The sequence below is a fragment of the Hemitrygon akajei genome, chromosome 2 (genome assembly GCF_048418815.1).
Source record: "Hemitrygon akajei chromosome 2, sHemAka1.3, whole genome shotgun sequence".
Lineage (NCBI taxonomy): Eukaryota > Metazoa > Chordata > Chondrichthyes > Myliobatiformes > Dasyatidae > Hemitrygon > Hemitrygon akajei.
In genome coordinates, this window is record NC_133125.1 from 140,522,130 (window position 1) to 140,543,084 (window position 20,955).

At 38.7% G+C, this 20,955-nt stretch overlaps 1 protein-coding gene across 14 annotated transcripts in view; it reads right to left on the minus strand.

Moving 5' to 3' along the window:
* Window positions 1-20,955, minus strand: part of mbnl2 (muscleblind-like splicing regulator 2) — a 206,770-nt gene that overhangs the window by 85,124 nt on the left and 100,691 nt on the right. For 12 of the 14 annotated variants that reach the window (XR_012096226.1, XM_073028495.1, XM_073028504.1 and 9 more), the window contains exon 2: window positions 2,480-3,321. Coding sequence is in view for 13 of the 14 variants with exons in the window: in XM_073028495.1 (XP_072884596.1) it covers window positions 2,480-2,653 (174 nt within the window). In the remaining variant the exon portion in view is untranslated. Of the gene's footprint in view, window positions 1-2,479; window positions 3,322-3,457; window positions 3,564-3,920; window positions 3,940-20,955 lie in introns of those variants that run through there. The other 2 variants (XM_073028514.1, XM_073028485.1) reach the window with 2 other exon arrangements.

Here is a 20,955-nt window from a genome sequence, read left to right on the forward strand (position 1 = left end):
CTATCTCGATTCTACCCTAGCATTAGTCCGCTCTGTGATAAATGCAAGAGGGGCGTGGCCTCTCTCATCCATATGTACTGGTTCTGTCCTAGTTTGGAGAAATTCTGGAAAGATGTCTTCACTACGTTATCGTGTATTCTGAATCAGCGCCTAGAACCAAACCCCTTAATTGCTCTGTTCGGTTTTTGGGGCGAGACAGATTTATGTCTGGGTCCGACCAATGCCGAATACTATCCTTTGCCTCTCTCCTGGCGAGACGCTTGATCCTCCTTAGATGGAGAGATGTTGCCCCGCCCACTCATGCGCAATGGCTTAACGACATTATGGCCTGCTTGGACCTCGAAAAAATTCATTATTCAGTTCTGAATTCGGATCTAAAGTTCCATAAGGTCTGGGGACCTTTTATCGAGTACTTTCATAACCTTCCTCTTGACCAGGGGTTCTGTTTTTTTTCTTCTTCTTTTCAGTTCCTTGCTTTCAGCTCCCTTTTTTTTTCTGGTAGTAGGCATTATTATCCTCTGTTGCTAAGTGTATTCACAGTCTGGGAGTTTGACTGTTCTGACTTATACTCTCTATATTGAGTTGCGGTTGGTCTGGAGTTGTTTTTTCTTGTGTTGTGGGGCTTGGGGAGGGTACTAAGCTTACTTGTCTTTAATTTAGGTGCTTTTTTGTTAATTCTCTTCCTTTGTAGCATATTGTTATTGTATGCTTAATTTTGCACTGTATTAATGTTCCTCATTGGGATTTGGGGTTTTTAATTTGTAAAATGTTTTGAAAAACTAATAAAAAAACTAATATATAGAAAGTATACAAAACAAATCCTTCATTGCATCTCAGTACGTCACTATAATAAACCAATTCCAATAATCTTGGGATATTGAAAAGGAGAAGAGAAGTGCTAATGATCTGCTTGTTACCCCTCAGGTAGTTAGAAGTGACGACCATGTACAAAATCAAAGGCTCCGAGAAAAGTGATGGGCAGATATTGCAGCTACTGTCGTAAAGAATGCTACTCACCTACAGCAAAATGGTAATTTAGAGCAGAAGTAGGACCTACAGTACTGAGACAAGGATGGAAATTCTTTGAGTAAAGAAACAATAACTGTATTAACAGGAAAGAGGGTCATGCTTAGAAGCACTGGAATAATTGACATCACTGAAATTGGCAGGGGGAGACAGAAGATGACTCTGCCAGGGAGGAAAACTGCACAGCAGGAGGTACCTTCAAAGGGATGGTACATGCAGGACAGGAAGGTCACCAAGGGAAAAAGTACGACAACAATGAAGTGGAACAGCTGTGAGAGAAAGATGGAAGGAGGCTACACAACACCACAAGGTAAAAATACTCCATGAACTCTCCACCACTGAACATCACAATGAAGAATGTAGAGGGAAGTAGTTGGTTGCGGGGAAATAGGAGACACAAGAGAGACTGCAGACTCTCTTGGAAATTTTGTGTGCATTGGCTGTGGAAAAAAGAGGTGCCTTTGTTGCTCAAGGTGACACCTGAGCAGTAACTTTGATAGTAAGCACTGAGCTTTGCCAAAATATGATATAGGAGCACTAAATTTGGAAAATAATGACAATCAGTAACACTCATTCAGTTCTGATTAAAGGAGTGATAGGTACACTGCAGCAGCACTATGAACAGAATTGTGATTGTTTAAATGAAAGGTGTCACAGTCAGATGTCAGAACGGCAAATTCAAAAATGTCTTTATCACTAACACGTTGTGAAATTTGTTGTTTTGTGGCTGCAGTAAAGAGCAAGACATAAAAATTAAAGTTATAATAAAAAATAGAGAACACAAAACAGGGAGAAGAGGAAGAGCACAGTAGAGTTCATGGACTATTTGGAGATCTGATGGCAGAAGAGGAAGAAACTATTAAAAGCATTGAGTGTAGTGGGAGGAAAGCACTGGGAGTTAAAAGAAATTCTGTGGGAACTTTTCCCTCATTCAGTGTTAAGAGCAGTAGAATAAGGAAAGGGAATCAAGATAAGAAAGTAATGGTCATTTTGTTGAGATAAAGTTAAAGATGTCATAAGAGAGAATTTTTCTGCGACAGGTAAGGTAGATTTCTGGTTAAAGAAACATGAAGAGACGGACTTTAGGTATCGGCTGAAGACAAACGGTATTGTTAGGAAGGATATTTGGAAAGAGGCTTTTAGCAGCTTTTTAAGGCTGATAATATTTTAGAACTTTTACATCTCTATGAAATAGCTGGACTTTAAGAGTTGGCTATTGGAAAATAATTGTTCACAAGAATTTTAAACAAATACTGTGATATACTAAAGTAGATAAAAATCTCTTTTCAGTGCTAAGGTTCAATATACAATTTAACTTGTCAAATTCAGATAAACATTCACAGGAATAAAATATGGTTATAATCTCCCAAGTCTCCAAACCAGATCAATGGACAACATGCCAAACAAAATTAGAAACCGCACCATTGAAATGCTTGAAGTAAAAATGCCTTACCTTGAGGGAATCAAAGCATGCAATAACTCGTCCGTTTTCAACTTGACAGCTTTTTGGTGGATGTGCAAACTTGCATTCCTGGTCTGAACGTGAGCATGTCCCTCTCTGAAACTGTCTGCACACTTCTAATGTCAGCCATTTTGTGTCACGTACTGGAGTAACGTTTACAGCCATAATAAATTGAAGTGTTTTAACGTGTTTTAGAACAGCTTCGCGTTAGGATTCTGAGGGAAATGCAGCAGCCAAAAGAACTAAAAACAAAAAAAAAAGTTATCTCTTTCAATATATAAAATGTTTCTTACTGGTCATTAACCAAAAAATTACTTCATAAAATGCTGCTCGAAAATTGGTTTGCCATGAATTAGTCAACATCAAAACAGTCAAGTAAGCAAGTAGCCGATCAGTCACTGGTTGAGTTGTGGCCTTCAGTTTGTGATTTAACCCCTTCTTTTTCCAGTATGATTGTTGAAAATTTATTTCTGCTGACACACTTTATTGCTTTTTAATTGAAAGTTATTTCGATGCAATCACACCAGTAGATTGTTTATGAATCGTGCTCGAGCCACTTTCAGTTATTGACTTTTACTGTATTCAGCGTACTCAGCTCTCCATATGTTGGCTTGTTCTTCCTGCAGTAGTTTGTTGATCCAAATTTTTTTTTGTTGAAATGTTCAGCTAAAGATGAAACAGCAGCCACAGATGTAGAAGAAATTTCTGTTTTCAGTTGCACGTTAAGCCAGGCATTTGTCTAATTGGCAGCAAGCAAGGCTCACGAGAGCAAACCGACCTACAAGCAGTTCCAAGTAACACAGACTTCGGCAAAGGCACTTTTTATGACATACCTGTTGAGGAAAACAAAAATAAAACAAAAATCATGCTTCTGTAACACAGCTTTCACCATTTAAAACAGCATACATTATAATATATACAGCCGATCACTTTCCATGTACTTAAGAGGAGAACGGAAGCAGTACTAACAAGGCAGCATACTGCAGTCAGCCATGCTATTGCAGATTAAAAAAAAGGAGTTGGCTTCCCTTGTGAAACTATGCTTGATAGAGGGAACAGCCAATCGTAACATGTATTGCAGCAATATTCTGGGCAGCAGTCCAATAGTCTGATATATCTCAAATGGCTGAGTGTGCCAGATGACATTATGCTCTCAATACTGAAAATGCCTCAAACCCAATGCGACCGGGCCTAATGCTATATGGAGGTAGTGTGTAGGCCTGGTTTCAGATTGATTGGGAATTCATCTCCACAGACTGCAGTGCTCCACTCAACAAGCACTGCCTCTAACTCGGTTCTTTCTGTTCGTTCAGGAGTAGTGTTTCTCCCCAGCAAGGCACAAATGCAGTCGCAACATTCACTTCCCTTATCTGGAAGAAAATGGACATACAGTAATTCAGTCAATATTTCACTAACATCTGCGAACACTTACATCTACAGATGCCGAGCAGAAGGGAACCACAGAAGGTAATGATGGAATGGGGGAGGGGAAAGTAAACAACACAAATTCTGTCAAATAGGCAGCAGCTATATTCTACTTCCTTCATGATTTAACCCTATGAATGCTAACTAAGAATGAACATATCTAAATATTGAATTTATCACAGCATAATCATTTCAAAATTATTCTTTCTGAACGCTGCTTTGAAATTTATACAATTAATTTACAACTGAGCCCTAAAACTCTTATGCTCTGACTGGTTAGCTGAATGCCGTTCTTCGAACAATTGAAGATGACCTCAATACAACTGTTGGGACAGTCATATGACTCACTGGATGCGACAATGAAGTACAACAGAATTGAACTATCATCTGTAGGCAATGAACCAGACAAAATCACTATTCACAAATAAGAACTTCTAAAGTATAATGTACTGATTAATATTTCAATTTCCTCACAGAACATTGTATATCATCCAATTAAGAGAACTAGCAAATATTTCATGTGGCTCCAGAAACACAACCATTATTCACTCATAACTTTAGTTACTTATTAAAACTGCAAATTTAACAGAGAAACTTACTATGCTTTTAATAGGCCATAGGATTTAAATGTGATGGAGAAATCAACATTTTAATATGAATAAAAGATTAATACCAGTTAAATCCCATGAAATGTCTGCACCTTATCAGCAGAAGTATAGCGGCAAGGTAAGTTTGGCTTTCAATAGGTTGTGGAATGGATGGGCACGACCATGCACACTTATCAAAATGCTAAATTCCTTCATCAGAGCTAAACACTAGGTCACGAGCAACCCAGGAACAGAGTTACCCAGGCTAACCTTTAGCTGCTCAATGAGATTTTTATTTTACTTTATTTTGAGACATAGCACAGAACAGGCCCAACCAGCCCAATAAGTCACATCGCCCAGTAGCCCATCTATTTAACTCTAACCTAATCACATGACAGTTTAAAATGGCTGTTCACTCTGCTGACCCACGACTGTGCTGCAACACACAGCTCGAATCACATCATCAAGTTCGCTGATGACACAACCGTGGTGGGTCTCATCAGCAAGAACGAAGAGTCATCATACAGAGAGGAGGTGCATCGGCTAACGGACTGGTGCAGAGCCAACAACCTGTCTCTGAATACGAGCAAAACAAAAGAGATAGTTGTTGACTTCAGGAGGGCACGGACCAACCACTCTCCGCTGAACATTGACGGCTCCTCGGTAGAGGTTGTTAAGAGCACCAAATTTCTTGGAGTTCACCTGGCGGAGAATCTTACCTGGTCCCTCAACACCAGCTCCATAGTAAAGAAAGCCCAGCAGTGTCTCTACTTTCTGCGAAGGCTGAAGGAAAGTCCATCTCCCACTCCCCCCATCCTCACCACATTCTACAGGGGTTGTATTGAGAGCATCCTGAGCAGCTGCATCACTGCCTGGTTCGGAAATTGCACCATCTTGGATCGCAAGCCCCTGCAGCGAATAGTGAGGTCAGCTGAGAAGATCATCGGGGTCTCTCTTCCCACCATTACAGACATTTACACTACACGATGCATCCGCAAAGCAAACAGCATTATGAAGGACCCCATGCACCCCTCATACAAACTCTTCTCCCTCCTGCCGTCTGGGAAAAGTCACTGGAGCATTTGGGCTCTCATGACCAGACTATGTTTCTCACGACCAGTTTCTTCCCCGAAGCCATCAGACTCCTCAATACCCAGAGTCATGTTTATTATTTATTGTAATGCCTGCACTGTTTTGTGCACTTTATGCAGTCCTGGGTAGGTCTGTAGTCTAGTGTACTTTTTTCTGTGCTATTTTTATGTAGCTCAGTATAATTTTTGTATTGTTTCATGCAGCACCATGGTTGTGAAAAACTTCTCGTTTTTACTGTTATGGTCAAGATGACAATAAAAAGTGACTTGACTTGACTTGATTAACCAGGTACATCTTTGTACTGTGGGAAGGAACAGGAGCACCTGGAAGAAACTCGCTCACTCATGGGGAGAACATACAAACTTCTCACAGAGATGCCCCACTCCATCCTCTCAGGAGAGCAGACACACACAAGGGATGCAGGGCATCTGAGGATACTTACAATCTGACAAGCTCAACTTTAGTATCAAGCCATATACAATGGGTTTTTTTTGGGGTTGACTCAGGCGCCAACTAAAAGGAGGAAACCTTACTTATTGTGAACAAAATGGGAAGGGGAAAGCTAAAGAATCACTGATCTTGGATCAAAAAATTCAATTCAACGGTAACTGTCTTGGTGTGCCACTGATATGAATAAATAATAACACAAGATTCAAGATACAATAATTTATATCAACTGGAACTTGAAAATAAATGCAACTTACAACAATAATGCGACTTGAAACTAGTAAATTTGTAAAGCACATTCTGTACTAATAATTTAAATATAATTAATTTACAAATAATATGCCTAAAGCATCACAGTAATAAAATTTGTTAAAATCAATACCTCAGTAAAACTAAAGAATCAGATTTAAAAATTCATGCTAAAAATTCAATATTTTTCTATTGGATAATAGGACGAATATGATACCAATTGTGAAACATTGTAGATGGTTGGGATGGAAAATAATGAAGAATTATACAACAGCCTTGCACAGCCGTATATCTATAAACGTACGGTGGGAAACAGTCTGACTGGCTGTGTCACAGCCTGGTCCGGAGGCTCTAATGCACAGGATTACAAGTGGCTGCAAAAGGTTGAATACTCATTCAGCTCCATCACAGGCACAACCTTCCCCATCATCGAGGACATCCTCAAGTGCTGGTGCCTCAAGAAGGCAGTGTCCATCATCAAGAACCTTCACCGTTTGAGTCACATCCTCTTCTGTTCAAAACCATTAGGGAAGAGGGCCAGAAGTATGAATATCCACACTCCACCATTCATAAACAGCCTTTTCCCCTCTGTCCGATTTCTGAAAGGTCCATAAATCCACAAACACTACCTTGTTATTTTCCCTTTTTAGCACTATTTATTTTTGTAATTTATGGTAATTTTTTTAATGACCTGCACTGTACTGCTGTGATAAAACAACAAATTTCATGTCATACAAGTCAGTGATAATAAATCTAATTCTGATCCTAATCAGCACACACAAAATGCTGGAGGAACTCAACAGGCTAGGCAGCATCTATGGAAAAGAGTAAACACTCGACATTTTGGTTCGAGACCCTTCATCAGGACTGGAAAAGAAAGATGATGAGTTCGAGTGAGAAAGTGGGGGGGGGGAGGGGGGAGGCCTTTCTCACTCAGATTCATCTTGGATTTCTAGCATCTGCACATTTTCTCTTGTTTCTGATCCTAACCAATTTACTCAATTAACAAGTAAAAAGGATGCCTGCTTTTCATTACATACTTATTTATAGGTTACTGATAAGTTATAATCGTCCTTGATTACGCTCTACGTCAAGCTACCAAAGACCACGACAAGCTTGGTTTTACCATAAAACCAGGACGAACCAAAAGGGTCAGACCAGTTATGCTCACAGATCTCAATTTTGCAGATGACATAGTCCTGCTCTCTGACCAGATGGAGGAAGCACAGCAGCTATTGACAAAAGTGGAAATTGAATGCAATAAAGTTGGACTTCACCTAAATGCTAAAAAGACAGTGTACATGGCATCAAATGTGACGAAGGTACTCTCAAGACCGTAAAGAATTATACCATTAAGAAAGTCTTAGACTTCAAGTACCTCAGGTCAAGAATGATGAGTTCAGAGAAGGACATAAAGATATGGACGTGGAGGGCTATGAATGACATGGAGGAAATCTGGAGGTCAAACCTGACCAGAGGGCTCAAAAAGAGGATCTTCATACCAGTCACAGAGTCCATTCTCACGTATGGATGCGAGATGTAGACACTCACCAAGACCATGAGAAAGTCACTAGATGGTTGCTATACACGAATGCTCCAGATGGCTCTTGACATGAGTTGGCAACAGCACATGACGAACGTCAAGCTCTATGACGACCTACCAATGCTCACTACTAAAATCGAGGCGAGAAGACTGCAACTAGCAGGGCACTGTCTATGCCACCCTGAGCTGCCTGCCAGCTATCACATGGGAGCCCAAGCAAGGGAGGATGAACCCTGGGCGCCCTCCCAAGACTATGGTCAACACGCTCCTAGAAGATAGCGGCACAGCTAATGTAGATGAACTGAACACACTGATGAGGGAGAGGGAGGAGTGGAGAGTCCATCATTGTGCCTGATGCCGGCCCCCTAGGCCTGAGTTGACGTAGTAGTAGTAGATAAGTTGCTTATTTATTGGCTCATTCCCACTTTCCTTACACTTTAGAATTCCTTTAGAGTATTTTCAAATTCATTTATAAAACTATGAACTCTGCTTCACTGCATAGTTTCTAACAACCTTTTTTTTCTCTGACCAATCTTCTGAGATACCTGCTGTTACCATCTCATTACAGCTGAAGTAATTCACCATACATCTTGCAAAAAACTTTTGTATCTTAGACCATAAGTCACAGAAGCAGAATTAGGCCATTCAGCCCATCAAGTCTGCTCTGCTATTTCATTTATTATCCATCTCAACCCCATTCTCCTGCCTTCTGCCCATAACCTTTGACATCCTTATTAATCAACAGCTCATCAATCTCCACTTTAAATAAAACTAGTGACTTGGCCTCCATAGCTGTTTGTGGCAATAAATTCCAGATTCACCACCCTCTGGTTAAAGAAATACTTCCTCATCTCTGTTTTATACAGATGCCCTTCTATTCTGAGGCTGTGCCCTAGATTCCCCCAAAATAGGAAACCCTTGGGAGATCTGGTGTTATATTTTTTCAACCTCTGAAGAAATGCTTAAATTGCCATCTTTCTGATCAACATCAATACAAGTCACCTCTGTCTGTCCATAAATATTTTCCCAACTAATGTAACAAAGGGCAATTTAAATGCTTGATTACATTCATGTGTTTCAGAAATTCAACAGCATGAACTCAGGCATCCATCAAGAAAGAAAGTGAAAAAAATGTAGTGAGTCACATGAGGCCTTGCAACAGTGCTTCAATATCAGACAAAGGTTAAATATTAACAACAATTTTATCTGGAGTCGACTTTGACATGCTCATAAGTATAGATAATCATGAAAGTGCAGATTTGTGTCTCTACGAATATTGAAATTGCTCTTCTCACAACCAGCTCTGTAAAGAGAGCACTTTAAAAATCAGAGCAAGTTTCGAATTAATATTTCAAAGTTCCTTTAAATACTTTTTGTTGTTACTGTGATCAACACTAATTTTCATCTAGGACTGGAAAAATCTGGTTTTATATTGCTGAAAATTTCCTTAGAAATCTGCCCTGTTAAACTCTTCTACTTTTGACTTCTACGCACTAGAAATACTGTTAAATACCAGACAGAAGATCCAAGCATTTCTTTGTTTTCATACCACTGCATTTAATACTTGTATTATGCAAGTGAAACTGCTCTCTGTTGTAAATGTAATAATTGCCTAGCTATCTTGACATTAAATCTTTTCCAGCTGATGCCCAGGTAGCCAGTTATTTCTTGCATTTCAGCCAAAATAAGTTTCACCTGAATACTCTCTATTGTCAGGTGCATCAATAGCAAATTCAACCAGGAACTGGCCCAAACAATACTATTAAAACTGACAAAGTTCAAAACCACAACACACACAAAATGCTGGTAGAACACAACAGGCCAGGCAGCATCTATAGGGAGAAGCGCTGTCGACGTTTCGGGCCGAGACCCTTCGTCAGGACTAACCGAAAGGAAAGATTGTAAGAGATTTGAAAGTAGTGGGGGGAGGGGGAAATGCGAAATGATAGAAGACCGGAGGGGGTGGGATGAAGCTAAGAGCTGGAAAGGTGATTGGCGAAAATGATACAGAGCTGGAGAAGGGAAAGGATCATGGGACGGGAGTTCAAAACCGACCATTTTACAACTAGGAGTTCAATATTTCACAGTTGCACTTCCTGGGTTCAAATGCCAGAAAGTTTAAATGTTTTAAAATTTTTGTTATTTTTCCCCTTGCCATTGTGATTTGTGAACACAGTAGGATGAAGATTCTATTCTAGTGTAATTAAGTTAACATGAAACAATTTCCTCTTCAAAACTAGATACATTAAATAATTTATTACCTTACTAAAGACAAATTCTTGATCCAGATTTTTTTTTAAACTTTCTTGTCTCTGCAAGTAAATGGTTCACTTAAAAAGGAGGGAAACAATTTTAAACTGAACAAAGTAAATGCCTCTTAAACAACAAAGAGCCATTTTGGCAGGCACGTGAAGATGAAAGAGATGGAGGGTTACAGACCATGTGTAGGAAAATGGGATTAGTTTGGATTAGCATCATGGTTAGCACAGAAATAGCGTGGCCAAAGGGGCTGTTCCTGTACTGTATTGGTCTACCTGTTAATATAATACAATAACTTAACAGCTGCAGCAGATCAGCGATATCATCTATCTACCATCAACAATTTAACTATGTTAACTCTGATAATAATACTTGCATATTACCAGAATTAAGATAATTAAACTGTCTTATTAGTAGAACAGGGTGTACTCTGATATTCTAATTTCCTGGATCCTATGAGTATTGCAGGAAAGATTACATACACTAAAGAGCACATACAATTTCTGTACATACAAATGCCTCAGAGTCTTGACTCAACTTACCCGTGCTGACCATGTTGTATCCCTGAGCTGGTGCAAGTTGACTGTGTTTGGCTCAAATCCCTCAAAATCAGAGGTTCCCAAAGTGGGCAATATTGCCCAATGCCACTCCCCCCCCCAGTGGGAATTTGTAAGGGAGCGATAAAGGAAAAAAGGGGTGGCGGTGAGGGCTGCTCGGTAGCAAGGGGTCCAGCTGAGGGATTTATAGGCTTAATTTAAGAAATGAATTACTTATTATATGCATCTGATCCTCAGTGTCTCATATTTGAATACAATGATTATGTAATCACTTCATCTCTTGCTAACCCACCGTTCTCTCAGACTTTGCTCAAGGCACAATTTTGATGCTGAAAAGCAATGTGACACTTCTGTATTTGGCACACCAAGAGAAATCTGGACTGAAGAAATCATGCTATTTCTGGGCCTGGCCTGCCCATTATTGCCATTTACTACAGAGTTAGCTAGAGCAATTCCCATACTCTAATCACCGTGATGCAACTCCTGTGAATTAACAGAGCTCAAAGGGGTAAGGTTCAGAATCTGCCCTTTCGAATAGTCTTGACAACATTTCTCTAGCGATGGCCCCACCAAGATATCAACACCCCACTTTATGTACCTTCAAGCAGAGTGTCAGGTTTTGCCCGGGCTATGATGATGTTATAACTTTCCCTTTTCTTGATCATAGCACTTGAGGTTGGACTTAAACAATGGGCAACTGACCGTGGTCAGTCCAAAACAAAATTGGCAGAAGCAGACCAAACAAAAAAAAGTGTACACAGTTTAGTGTGGAGTATTTGAAATAAGGATTCATACCAGCACCAAGCAACCAACAGCAGCCAATGTGTCTGTTGTGTGAAAAAGTTTGTTTTCAAATGAGGCAATGGAACCATCTAGGCTCCTTGAACATTTGAAGAGAATACACTGATAAAAATAAACAACAATGTGGCTTATTTTCAGTCACCATGAAACACATAACACTTCAAAACATGTTTGCCAGCACTTCACAACAAAATACTGATGGTTGGTGTACTTCATAAAACATTCCATTGCTCATTGCTAAATTCGGAAAGCCCTATACAATTGAAGAACTATTTCTGCCAGCAGTAAGGGAAGTTCTGAATATGGTCACCAGACCAAATAATAAAAGCGATCCACTCAGCAACAAACATGACAAAATCTGCAGATGCTGGAAATCCAAGCAACACACGCAAAATGCTGGAGGAACTCAGCAGGCCAGGCAGCATCTATTGGAAAAAAGCACAGTCAACGTTTCGGGACGAAACCCTTCGGCAGGACTGGAGAAAACCTTCAAATCTACTCCTCAGCTTTTTTCCTCCAGTCCTGTCGAAGGGTTTCGGCCTGAAACGTCAACTGTGCTTTTTTCCATGGATGCTGCCTGGCCTGCCGAGTTCCTCCAGTTTCTTTTGTGTGAGTTGCTCCACTCAGTGACAACTCTGTTCAAAGACAAATAGACGAAATATCTGAGAATATAGAAGACACTTCATGTTTCATACTTAGGGCAACAGAATTTGCTCTGCAATTGAATGAGTCAACTTTGCCAGGCAAACCTTTGCTTCTTGGTTATGTTTGCTTTATAAAAGGTGAAAACACGGTTCAATAGTTATTTGCAAGGGGATATTGCACAGATACAAAGAGGAGAGGGAAACAGTATTTCAAATTGTTGATCAAATTTTCGAAGAGAGGGTCATTCTACTCACTAACATTCTTGCTTGTGCAACAGATGGGGCACCATGGGATGCCACCCTGGGGTTATTACTTTCTTGAAAAAACCAGTACCTTACATATTTAACATTCATTGTGTAATTAACAATCAACATGTTGTTGCAAAAGACCTAAGTGATTGGCTGCACAAATTAAGTGTTATCACAGTGGTAAATAAAATCAAGTCCCATACTCAACTATTTCAAGCGTTGTACTGAGAATGATGAACAGTTTGAACATTTGCTGTTGCACACAGATGTCAGATGGCTCACAAAAGGAAACTGCCTGAGATGCCTTTAAGAGCTTTTTGAAGACTCAAGTGCTTTATTCGGTATTCAACTCAAGAACACTAGGCATGGTGTTGCCTATTTGTCAGAATTATTTGCAAAGTTTAATTAAATCAATCTTCAATTACAAGGGGGGACATCACGTGATGACGTAGGATCGAGACGCAGAGACTCAGCCCTCCCGTAAAAAGTTAATAAATTAATGTTTAAATGAAGAAAAGTTAGGCAATACTTTCTAAAAGTTACTTATAAACGACTCCGGACTGTGTCAAGCTATGCCTCAAGGAAGGAAGATGAAGAAAACTAATACCGGGAAGACTACGCAAGTTGGAACAAGAACAAGGCCCACGCCTACCGAGGAACCGCGGTCTCAGGTACATTATATCACCGGCGATACGGAACAGAAGACGGTGGCAACTCTGGCCACAGGAAAAGACCACCGTGAGCTGCGCAAACGGGAGCAACAAGAACTACAAAGCCCAGCTACCACTGCAACTGAAAGTGATAGCGAATCGGAGGGAGAGTTAAATCTCTCGGAAGGATCAGCTGAAGGAGGTAAAAGTCCTTCTAGAAATATAGAAAAGACTTTGAGGCAAATAATGCGTAAATTAGTCACATTAAAAGTAATTAAAAATAATCAAAAAAGACTCGAAAAAAAAATGACCAAAATGGAGATTATGCTTGATAAAACGACAAAGAGACAGAAAAAAATGGGAAAAAGAATTAAGGACTTGGAAACTACAACGGAAGACATGGTTGAAAGAATGGACAAAATAGAAAAGGAAAATACTGCTTGGACATCAGAAAGAAAACAATTTATGGAAAAAATTGATAAGCTTGAAAATCTCAGTAGACGAAATAATATTAAAATTGTTGGACTTAAAGAAGATATAGAAGGAGAAGATCCAATAAATTTTTTTCAAAACTGGATCCCTAAGAAATTGAAAATGGAAAGAGAAACTCCAATTGAGATTGAAAGGGCGCATAGATCTTTAAGGTCAAGACCTCGAGCTGATCAAAACCCACGATCAATTTTGATAAAATGCTTACGATACCAAGACAAAGAAAAGATCCTGAAGGCCGCTGCCCAATGTGCCAAAAATAGAAACGGGCCACTGATGATAGCAGGGAAACCAGTTCTATTTTATCCTGATATAAGTTACAACCTGTTGAAGAGAAAGAAGTAATTTAACCCAGTGAAAAAAGCCTTATGGGAAAAGGGTTATAAATTTACAATGCGTCATCCAGCAACACTGATAATTTTTTTGGAGGAGGGAAATTTTTTTTTTTCCGATTATCGAAAAGCGGAGGAGTTTGTACAAGAACTTCCATCTATTCGCTAATTACACATAGAGGCTTCCAAACGTAATGGATTAAAGATGAAGATTGACCCAAGGAACAGAAGGAATGGACATTTATGGATATTATAGAAGAGAAAAGCAAAGTTTTAGAAATACTAAATGAGAATAGTATTTTTTTTTTCTCTTCTTATACATATACTTTTCTATGTTGCGGGGGGGCTGGGAGGCTGTGGATCGGTTACTGCGGGATTCACGTGTGTAATCATGGCGGTTGCCATGACCCGTACAGCAGAGGGGGGTAATGTTGTGATTTTTCTCCACAACATTAGTAGGGGGGTATTTTGGTTTTTTTTTCTTTATATTTTAATTTTTTTCTATCTTTTTGCCTGGATGATTGGTGAGGACACACATAGCAACATGGAGATTTTTATAAAGATTTCCCAGGATACCACGAAAGTGGAAAGATTAGGTATTATTATAGATTGGAGTAATATAATAATAAAAAATAATGACTAATCTACTAAATTTTTTAAGTTTTAATGTTAATGGGCTTAATGGGCCAGTAAAAAGAAAAAGAATTTTAACATATATTAAAAAAATGAGAACTCCGTGGAGCATGTGGGGATCTTCCAACATCCAGGCATTCCCTTTTTTTTCTTTCTTATTTCTTTAATAGGGATGTTAGGGGGGAGGGGTTAAGGGGAGGGGGGCTGGGTAACACTTTTTTAATACACATTTATTCTGTAACTATTTGAAAACAATAAAAAAAATTTAAAAAAAAATCTTCAATTACAAGGAAAATCTTATTAAAGTAAAATTCAAACTAGTCATCTCCACATTTTGTCCAAGTTAACCCTATTTAAGCAACATCGGTCGTTGCAACTTTTTCCAATTTCTGAGAATGTCTGAGTTGTAAGAGAAAGAAAGAAAACCAGATGATGACCTTTCAATATACTGTGCCCACCTGGGTGAGTGGCATAAAGACGTGCCAGAGGATTTCAGGATCATCTCTTGATCCAAATTCCATATTGAGTAATAAATCCATTTCTGAACACTTCTGATTAGGAATTAACAGGAAGGATGGAGGAAGAACTGATCTCACTACAAAATAACTTTGAGCTGAAACTAGAACTCAAAAATACATATCAAGGCTTTTGGTTGCAGAAAGAAATTTCTAAATGCTAACCTGCACTGTGGAAAAGGTCAAAATTTTATTTATTGTCTTTCCAACATCATATTTGGTGGAGCATGGTTACAGTGCAGTCGCCAACTCCTTTCAAGGCAACAAAACAGGCTGCAAATTACTGAAGGTGGAGACCTGAGACTCCAGGATGAATATCACTCAGAAAATGTTGAGAAATTGATATCTGTGCATCAGGGCTATCTATCTCTTTGAAAGATGAAAAGCAACTAAGTAGTGAATGGATACTACTGTACCTTCTAAAATTGTTGATAGAAATTGATTTTACTGTATTTAAATACATTTATACTTTAAATAAATTTGAATATTTTTTGTAATTATTTGTCACTGCTTTGAACTTGCAGTTCCTATTTTTTCCCCACTGTAAATCAATATTCTTTATAGTTTTTATGCTGGAAAGGGAAGGATGTGGTCTGGGAGCCAAGGAGGCAGTAACCCAAAAATGTTTGGGAACCATTGCTCTCAACTTTTCCTATTTATGTACTTGTCTAAATATCTTTTAAAGATTGTAATTGTACCCCCATTTGGGACTTCTTCTGGCAGCTTGTTCAAACACATGCGCATTATGAAAGTCCAAGTGTGTTGTTAGCTCCATATTACAAGTTAAGCACAACACAGTCATCAAAAAGAAAGCAGCCCTCACTGGAATACCATTTCCCGACTCAAATATTCATAGAATATCCTGATACCTTTTCATATTTCACTTTGCCTAGAAATCAATGCAGATAACAAAATAAGATCCAAATAAAATAATTGACTTTTTCCCTGTTCAAATAGGCAGAGAGCACTGGCATTTCAAGCTTCATCTCAAGTTGAATAACATGTACAACTATTGTATATTTTCATAGTTATACTGAACAAAGGTAAACTTTCAAGTCAGTTTAATCAGTAGGAATAACATCTTTTTGGAAAGAAGTAGCTACCTTGCCCTTAAGCTTTTCACTACTGAACACTATTAATCCTGATCACGATGCTGGTAATAAAGGTCAAGCAGAGCTAGTGGGGAATGGTACCTTTACCACAGCAGTTACAGTGGCCCAGTTTGACAAAAAGGAATGACAATAATGCAGAAACCAATAGACAGTCATTATTTTCATTACCTACTACATATCTGGCTGAAGAAAATTGAGGTAGCCAATGTTTGGATGATTTTAGCTGATAACTTTAAAGCCAATTCCTTTAAAATCATAACAGTACTTGCTTATTACTGCGATTTCTTCCTTTTGTCATTGGAACACCTACCGTAGATTCCGGACTACAGAGCGCACCTGATTAAAAGCCGCTGGCTCTAATTTTAGAAATAAAATCAATTTTTTACTTGTAAAGGCCGCACCGGATTTTCGGCCGCAGGTGTCCCACGTTGTAATATGAGATATTTACACAGAAAGATATTACACGTGAGGATTTTTTAACTTTTAATTAAATCCATATGGTAACAAAAACAAATACATATTGCAAATGCTTTTTTTCGAACCGTGCCCGTAACGCGGCTCCTTTTAAATATACGTTGCGTATACTTCTTTACTGAACAACATTCCAATATCTCCTAACGACTGGTAAAAAATATATATACTGCAGCCTACCAGGAAAAGTTATTGATCGCCTTTAACTTAAAAGCAGCGTTTTCGTTCCGCCGCTCGCCCCCTCCTTCCCGTTTATCGCAAACGGGTATTTTTCCCACAAGACGCGGCGAAACCGGGTGTGACGTCATAGCATCCCGCGATGTAGTACAGAAAACAAATATAGTTAAAACTCTTCTAACTTTAACTAGAAAATGAATTACTAAGTGAAAATATTATAAACTAAATAACTGCCATAAAGGCAGCACAATGCTTTTCTTCGAGTGTTTTCCATGTTGATGAGGGTGAGTACAAATGACTGATTTACAATAATTTAATTGTGAAAGTGCGCTTGATTTATCATACAATTTCATTGGACCTCTGTGAACTACTCATCAATTTTATTGGTCTACTGTTACGAGGCAAAATGTTTTCGGCGGCATGAAAAAAACATACATTAGCCGCTCCGTATTAAAGGCCGCAAAGTTCAAAGCTGTTCAAAATGTGGGAAAAAAGTAGCGGCTTAAAATCCGGAATCTACGGTAGTTCCAAAACTATTCTAATAGAGCCTAAGAATCTGATCTGGTTTTCATCCCAGAGCATTAAAAACTTGGAAGAAACTGCACAACTTGTAGACATTATAGAATAATCTTCCAACGGCTACAATTTCTAAATTTACCATTTAGAAATTTGCTGATGTCTCTCCACTATTTCAGAAGTGTAGGAGTTAACCCACAAGATCAATTATCAACTAGCTAAATAGCAGAACAGCCATAATGACCTACTCTTGTTCCTTTGAGCAATTCACTTCTTATCTTCTCAAGATTAACATTCAAATGAGAGAGAGTATACATTTCAGATGAAGAATTGCATAGCAGGCAATAAAGATCAAAATTAGAAATTAATTATCCTCAGCTTTACTCAAGAGAATTAATCTCCAATTTGGACCTTTTCTGAAGTACTAGATTTGCTCACGGTTAATTCAATATACATCTAAGTATCAACTGGGAGCTACACAGAAAACTCAAGTACCTTGTACTTTCTACCTATATTTCAAAGTTGAGGAATCCATAAAATATTTTTTAAAAAATCCAGAGTGCATCCAATGCTACAAAATTCAAATCTTCCAAAGGAAACCTCATGACTACCTCCCCATCTATTTCAAGGAACTTTGCCACAACCTTTTCAAAAGTGCCAACAAATCCTGCACATGGGTTAATTCAATCTGATGAAACACACACACTCTTCTTCTATAAAGTCACTATTATTCTTTTTATTCTCTTTTTCAACAAATCTGCCTGATACCAGCAGTCTGGCCTTAACATGTGGATAAAACGGAAGGATACGATTTTGACTTTTTCCCCACTTTTACAGCTTATACCGAAAAACCAATAAACATCTGCTTCTGGAATTACTCAGCCAATCTATTTCTTTCCCCACAGATACAGCCTGACCTATTCAGTATTTGTATTATTTTCCGTTTTCACACAACAAGAATGTTGCCAGGACTTGCGGACCTGAGTTACAGAGAAAGGTTGAATACGTTAAGATTTTATTCCCTAGAGTGTAGGAGAATGAGGGGAGATTTGAGAGTTGTACAAATTCTGATGATATAGAGAAGGTAAATACAAGCAGGCTTTTGGATGAGACCAGAACTAGAGGTCATGGGTTAAGGGTGAAAGGTGAATGTGGATGAGCCTATGGGCCTGTTTCTGTGCTGTAGTGCTCTAGGACTAACTTTCTTAGTTATTCAATGGGCAAGCACCTAATCAACAGTTTGCACTTTTTTGGTCACTTTTCCTTCTGCTTAACCCTCACCTCAATCAGTTATACCAAAAGGAGGAGAAAAATAAATTGTTCAGAATCGAGATATCAACTTGGCGAGGCAGTCAGGATTTTTGACATTGCTTGCTTTTTCCTTTGGTTCCACAGCCGCCCTATCCTGCTTCCTACTGGTCATCTTCAGTATCTTCCAATTCTAATGCAAGGTCGACATAGCAATGTCCTATCCTTACCCATTTACAACTTGAAAAATAGTTCTAAATGCATTTTACCTTCTAAAAAAACCTGCGCTACTTCCTTAAAACTTAATACACCTTGTATAAAACTCAAATATGTGTTTTTTTCCCAAATATCATCAGGCCTATTGTGCAGTTCTATCATTTTTTACTTTTGTACCACCTATTTTGTTTAGTATTTGTCTCAAACAATTAACTTGGTTTACATTAGAACAGTACTCCCATTTTACTTCAATAACTTTTGATATATTGTAATAATCCTTGATATTTGATTAACAAATACCATCACTGATGTAACCTCCTACCTCTGATAGGTTTGGAAAAGGAATCATTTCATAATATAATTTGATTCTAGCTATTAGAAAGCAGACTGGCAGAGTCAGAGTTTGGATGGATTCCAGACTTGCTAAAAGAGCCATTCTCACACCTTGTGTTTCTATTTGGCTTCCACCATTGAGTTTCCTGATCGCACCTTGTTTTTCATCACCAAGAACCGCCAATCGCCCCACCCCTCCCACCACTTCCAATCCCTCTACAACTCCATTCCACATCACAGTCTGAAAGCCTTTCAGTTCTGCCAGGAAGAACCTTCATTCATCTGGGTCACAATGTTCTTGCATTGATCGATCTCTCCATCAAATTTCCTTACTATCGCCAAATCAGAACTGTAACAATGGGAACGTGAATGGGCCAAATCCCATGTTCAGAATACTCAAGAATCAAGCACTTTATCAAAGAATGAATAAAATATACAACCTTGCGATTTGCTTGCACACAGGTAGCCACAAAGCAAGAAACCTGAAACTACCCAATTTAAGGAGAAATAAATAAAAATTAAAAGATCAACACTCAATGCGCAAGAGAAAGAAAAAAAAACATAAAACATGCAAACAATGGAAGTGAACAACAATATTCTGAACCAAAATTGAGTCCTCAGATCCGACTCCTGGAGCAGCCTGATGTAGGCCCAAAGCCTCGCTTACCTGTTCATTATATTAGCAGGCATTAATATTTGACATAGTCCTCATGCCAGTCCTACTCAACACTTCACTTTGTTTTTAATGGTACATTGATGACTGCAATAAGCCTTGCCTCTCCTCTCCAACAGAAGCCAAAAGTTTTTCTACCTTTTGTTTTCACATTCACATAGTATATATCTGATTCTTCCCTTCTGTTTCTTCATTTCTCCACTTCCATCTCGATGGATAACCGACCAACATGCATTACAAGCACACTGCAACATCTTCTCCCAACCTGCCCCTTGTAAGAATTCCATTCCATTTTCCCTGTTTCTCCAACTTTTGATAAGACTCCCTGCCATGGTACTCCAGAGAGAAGGATTCCAACTGGGTGGTTGCTTTGCAGAAAACTGGCCAGATCTAATGCAGGTCATTAACCTGAAATGTTAATTCTTTATCTCTCTCCATAGATACTGCCTGAACTGATGAATATTTCCAATAATCCCTTCTTTTTAGATTTCCAACAACTACTCTGTTCCATATCTTAGTTCTAGCATTTTTTTGATTCTTCCCCCACCCCAACCCTTAATCACCTCCTCCAGATAATCAGGTGTGATAAACAAGTGCTCATTCATAACTCTATCTGGTTTGCCCTAGTCTCTATAACATCATGGATATTCCTTCCATCTTTCCAATCCTCATCTGCAGTATAAAACAGGCCCATTTTACCACCTAGCAAAAGGTTGATTCTGTTTCCCTGATGCTGCCTGAAGGCTAAGTATCTCTTAATCTTTCTGTTTTCATTTCACACCATTTGCGTTTGACAAAATGCCAATAAGGACTGGACTTCCAGTGAAGTTCAAAACTGCTAACACCCATACCAGCATACCCAAGGTTAATCCAAATCTTTTGCCAGAGTGTGCAATTTCACTTTTACCTCATAATTTCAATGAAAAACTGAGTAAATTTAGTAAGTGGTCACTTGGATATAACTTGCATCGTGTCTCCTGCGTAACTGCCAAATCAATACACTAAATAGTCAGTGTGTTAAAATACATCATAACCTGTCCCATTGTAGAAGTACTGCAGATTCACTTCAGCTTTTACATCAATCTGAAGATACATTCTGAAACACTATCCCTGCTTCTCCCTCTCCCGAGCTGCAGAACATTACTGCAGGTTGAGTACCCCTTAGCAGAAATTCCAAAATCTGTATATCTCAAAATTCAAACTTTTATTTTGAGCTTTGACAGGTCGTCACAAATAGGAAATTCCATAA